The 5498-nt window shown below is 38.4% G+C and overlaps 1 protein-coding gene across 1 annotated transcript in view; it reads left to right on the forward strand.

Moving 5' to 3' along the window:
* Positions 1 to 5498, forward strand: part of SEC24B (SEC24 family member B) — a 45745-nt gene that overhangs the window by 659 nt on the left and 39588 nt on the right. The window contains 1 exon segment of the mRNA XM_009327065.1: positions 1 to 27. This exon segment is cut by the window's left edge and continues 26 nt beyond it. Within this exon segment, the coding sequence (XP_009325340.1) occupies positions 1 to 27 (27 nt within the window).

The following is a 5498-nucleotide window of genomic DNA, read 5'->3' on the forward strand; positions in this document are numbered from 1 at the left end:
CTAAAGTAAACAACCAAATAAATACAGGTACGGTATTATGTGAAGGTTAGTGAACTTCCACATGTCTCTGGGAAACATCAGAAATCATGTGCTTTTGTTGGTTTGTACTTGTTCACTATGTGAAATTCTGTATCGTAGTTTGGAATTCTGTTCCTTTAACTATTGAAGTTTTTCTCATTTGGTTACCACGGTCCTCACAGTAGCAGCTAATCGTATCACTGACATGTAAGAGATACAGAAAAAGACACTCTTTGGAGGATGCTTTTAGTTCATTGGATTTTTCATGTAAGTGGCCTTGGAAGGGAATTTTTTCATGCAGTTTGGAAGGAATGTGTAATTTCTGAAATATGTCTGTTAATCACAAAGGTACTGTTTTCTGGCTAGAGAATTTTTTTAAGTCATGATTTGTATTGATTCTTTAAATTTTACCTAAGTGAACGTGCATGCACTCTTCAGAAAGTTCAGAAAAAGTAGAAGCCTACATGGGTTTGGAGGCAATTGGGTTTTTTTTAATTAGTAATTTTGATAAGCATTTGAATGAGAGAGCAATTTTGGTGATTTTAGGTGATTTTTGTAAGCAACAACTTGATGTTTTTAGTATGGATGTAGTTACAGAGAATGAAGTTGCAAAGGTGCCAGCTGAGGGCGAGTATACTCAGTCTTTGCTAGTTGCTGCAGCCTCTGCTTCATGGGAAAACTGAGTACAAGTTCATAGGGTAGGCAGTATGTGGTAGGAAGAATGGAAGAGATTAGAGATGTGGGAGTGCCTCCACATTGACACGTATTGCTCTGAGAGAGCAATAGCATGTGCAGGAAAATTCTGGTTTTCTTTCTATACTGGTAATTTTCTGACTTTGTGCGGTTTTGGCTTGTAAGCTGTGCGAGACTAATGGTTTTCTTTTTCTGATGAGACAGATATTAGAGAACTGTAGAATGTTTCCTTTTTTATGCCAGGTATTTCAGATTATAGTTTAACATTGGAATTCTCTTAGGAGTCCTTGTTGTGGAGGTTTTCTAAGACCAAGGACTTACGAAAGAACGTGGTTTTGATGATGGTAAAGCTTTGCCTGGGAAAACCAGCTAATCTTAAATCAGGCTCATCCAATCCATACCAAGGTTGAATTTAGTTTCGATGTTGCTTTTTTTCCCCCCAAGACTAGGCTATAGAGTGTCATCCTTCAGCTCAGTTTTAGTAGTTTGAATGTTAGTAGATTTGAATTCTGTTTCTGAGGTGCTCTGTGCGGTTTTCTTCAATATTTCAAAAACATGAAACAAAATACTGTTTAAAAAGAAAAATAGGGAGCTCCTTAAAAAGCTTCTGAAGTTAATGGCATTTCAAGGTTGAGCATAAAATGAATTCTTTTAAGGACTAAAGGTTTAAAACTCTGGCCAAAAAAATTGATTCTGTTGAGCACAGAATCTACAGCTGGTCTTGGCAGAATGCAGGTATCATTCCAGAATAGTAAGATTTGCAGTAGTCATATGAAAACAACATAGTGTTTGTTCAGGCTGGTAGTGTTTTATTTACAGAAGTTTTTAATTTAAATGCCTGTTAATTTTATTTCTTTTGAGGGGGTCTTGAAGTATATTATTTGTTCATAACAATATTTTTTTATAAGGAACAGCTGTTTTAAAGGTGCAACAGTGCAGCTGACCAGACCATGAAGAGCAATATGAGCAATGGATGGTCTTATTTCTGAACCCTTCAGTGCTGCTCTTAAGGGAGTGATTGAGTTAATACATGGCCTCAAGAAAAAGTAGTAATTCTATGCTTGAATTTCGAAGACTTAATGAGAGAACTGGCTGTGGCAGTGGTGTGTAATAGGTACACACTTTGCAGTTATGAAAATAAACACTGATCCGCTGTTTCTGTTACACTTGAGTAATATTGCAGTACTTGGTTTGTTTGCCGGACTGTAGGCATAATTACTTAAACCACATTCAAACTCTTTCTAAGCTTGTAGAGCTGCTGAGGTAAGCATGCCCTGTGCTTCCTTGCACAGTGGACTGGATTGTGGAACTGATTTATCTGGAGAATAACTTTTTTCTCTTCCCTCTGAATCCTGGTTCAACCTCAGCATGCAAATGATTCTGTATTTTACTGACTGGGAAAGCACAAATAAAGGTAGCAATCAGTAGCTAGGCTGAAGGAAGAGCTGGGCTGTTTTATTACTCAATTCTAAAGACTTACGCCGTTTTTGAAGTCAGGGGCTAAACAGACTGCCTCCAGTAATATCTGACTTTTTTTTAGTCTAGAATTCAACATCATTGGCTAAAATATATTAAAAATTCAATTGCTACCACACCTGGCTAATAAAAGATGGCAAATAATTGTTTGGTCCTGGCATAATTGATTTACTTTTTGGGACACTGATATGCTTTCTAAATTTTCCAGTGCAGTCTTATTGTTCTCACATGGAGTCATTTTATAGATAGAGTTCTAATTGTTGGCAGCCTTTAAAAAACAGGAGTTGGATCTTGAAAATTATTTGCCATTTCTTGTATGTCCTTGGAAAGTGTCCAAGTACAGTACACAAGGAATTTAAGGAAATGATGAATGATTCGTAAGAAGGAATTTTTCTGAATATTTCATCTTCCCTGCTGTTCTCCAGGAAGGAAATGATGATGGAAAACAGTTGCAGTCTGTTCTGTGCATAGCTTTTAGCAAAATTGCTTGAAAAAAATTTAAGATATACTGAAATTCTTAAGTGTGCTTTCTGTGACTGTTCCTGTAAAGAAATTTTGATACGCTATCCTACTATTAGAGTGCCAGTAAGACAGTTTGCTGTCATTGGTGCTGTGCTGTGAAAGAAGACCCCTCACAATCCTCAAATTATAAATAAGCAAATCTTAGAAAGACTGTCACTCAGGATACTACTGTCTTAATGTATTTTTCAGTAGCAGTTTTGTGCAATCAGTGAACACAGAGCTCTCTGTGATGAAAATGAAACATTGTTTATACGGAAGAATGCTATATTTTTAATAAAATGTGCATGTTTAAACAGGACTTACTCAGGAAACTTAGGCTGGCGTAAGCTTTTCAGAAGATTGGTGATTTCTGAATTGTTTTCTACTTGAATCAGAAAAGTTCTAAGTGTTGGACTTAAAATTGGATTTTTAAATAAACCAATTTGTGTAGGGCCCTGGAAAGCCCCCAAAATGCTGACTCTGTTAAGATCAAACCCCTGAGCTGCTGTATGTCACGTACTGAGGCCATAGAACTGCAACAAAATCTTTTTCTAAAACTTTGGCAGCCACTGTCTGAAATCACTGAAGTATTTTCAGTGAAGCTTGCTGAAATTTCACTAGAAGAAAAGAATAAATTTATTAAGAGGCATCTTTTGCTGGAAGTTGACCTGTTTTGATGAATAGCAGCCAGTGAGAATAATTTTCTTCGCTTTAGGAAGTATAAATAAAGAGAATATAAGTATTTAATTTGAGATTTTTCTGCTTGCTGGTTTAAACTAGCTTCATCTAGCAAAAATGCCCTCTGTATTTCAGCAGAACAGTGTTGATACATATCTATCCAGAAACAGTGTTATGCTATGTAAATAACACACTCTGTATTATTTAGGCTTTTTGTCTTTCTAGGTCAGTAGCTTTCCTTAATGTTTTTCCAGCTTATTTCTGCTGAAATCAGTGCACTCTCATTTTTCTTGGTGCTTTCCAGTCAGTGTGGATGTCAACCAGGATGCCCAAATTTTGCTGGACTCCCCCCTGCCTCCCTGAGGAGAGGGAGATAGAGAATTCCTTCTGTGGGTATATGGTATGGGTTTCTTTGCTTCCTGGATCTTGTCTACTGTTCTGTAATCATAGGCAGTCTGCTTGAGCAGGAGACGCTTTAATTTCTTTATCTCATGCACATACTTCCCCTTATGTCAGATCAGGATCTAAAGTCCTTGCTGCCCCAGTTCCGTAGGAATGTAGGCTGTAATCCTGTAAATCTGCTAATATAGGTGTGGTTGGAAAAAGGGGGAGGACTGCAGCCGAGATACAGAAAGTCAGGGAGGTAGGATGCTGTTGAAAACCAAGCTGCAGGGAGGGGGTAAATCTCTCAGTAGAAATTGCATGTTATGTTGTGGGGGGCGGGGGGCAGGAAATCAAGATCGCAGCTGTAACAACTCAAAAGGGATGGTTCTTGCATCACTTCTGAAAACTTGAGAAGATACTGTGGTGATAACTTTTTAACTACTACCTGTAGGTCTCAAGTTGGAAATTAAATAAAAACTTTAAGTTTTATTTTAGGAAAAATTAATTACACTGCCAATTTGCACAGCTCTGGATTCTTTCTGTAACATATCTTTTAACTGTAGATCTTTATTGGTACATGGCTTTCGTAACCAAGCGGTATACTTGGTCATTTTTAGTGCAACAGATGTTCATGGTTGAAAGGCACGAGGGAAAACTTCAATACACATTAAAGGTGAGAGGAGTGGAAGGTGAAAAACAGAAAATACTGTGTCACTGAGATTGGGTTTTATGTTTATTGCAGCCTGACAAAGCTCTTGGCTTCTTATGACATCGGTTGGTGGCAATGTTGTATGGCCTGATCGGGCTTGTCCTGGATAACTGATGGGAAACTTGTACTCTAAGCTGGTGTTCAGTCTAGCTTTGTCTTGAGCTAAAATACACCATCCTAAATTGATCAGTACTTACATGACAGTGTGTGATCTTCTTACTGGCCAGAGGGAAAAAAAAATGATAGCCTAATTACCATAACCATAGATTGTCTCATGTGATAGTTACTGACGATGTATTTGTAAAGATAACTTTGTCCAAGCGTTTCCTTTGGCCTTAGTTACTTATGGCTTTCGAAAACTTTCCAGAGTCACCAAATAAAGTTTAACATGTAATTTTGCAGGTTGGATTTTTGTACAAAGAAAAAATTACGTTTTTTTTTTTCTCAGTTTAAAAATGTTTTCTTACAATACATGTAAAGGATCCATGTAATTTTAAAGAATATTTTGGATAACTTTTGTTTGATAATAGATACTAGTACGTGGCAGGAAGGTATTACATCTTCAGCTAATCCGGGTGTAAATTGGTTTTGGCTCTGAACATGGCTTTGAATCTCCATCCTCTATTGGATGCCGGCGGGGGAACATTGTCACCGAGGATGAGGAAAAGGCTGAGGTACTTAATGCCTTCTTTCCTCAGTCTTTAACAGTCAGACCAGTTATCCTCAGGGTATTCAGCCCCCTGAGCTGGAAGACAGGGATGATGAGCAGGATAATCCAAGAGGAAGCAGTTAATGACCCGCTACGTCATCTGGATACTCACAGGTCTATGGGGCTGGATGGGATCCACCTGAAAGTGCTGAGGGAGCTCCAAAGCCACTCTCCATCATTTATCAGCAGTCCTGGTTAACGGAGGAGGTCCCAGATGACTGGAGGCTTGCCAATATGACGCCCATCTACAAGAAGGGCCAGAAGGAGGATCCGGGGAACTACAGGCCTGTCAGCCTGACCTCGGTGCCGGGGAAGATTATGGAGCGGTTC

Source organism: Pygoscelis adeliae, unplaced genomic scaffold (assembly GCF_000699105.1).
Source record: "Pygoscelis adeliae isolate BGI_AS28 unplaced genomic scaffold, ASM69910v1 Scaffold87, whole genome shotgun sequence".
NCBI lineage: Eukaryota > Metazoa > Chordata > Aves > Sphenisciformes > Spheniscidae > Pygoscelis > Pygoscelis adeliae.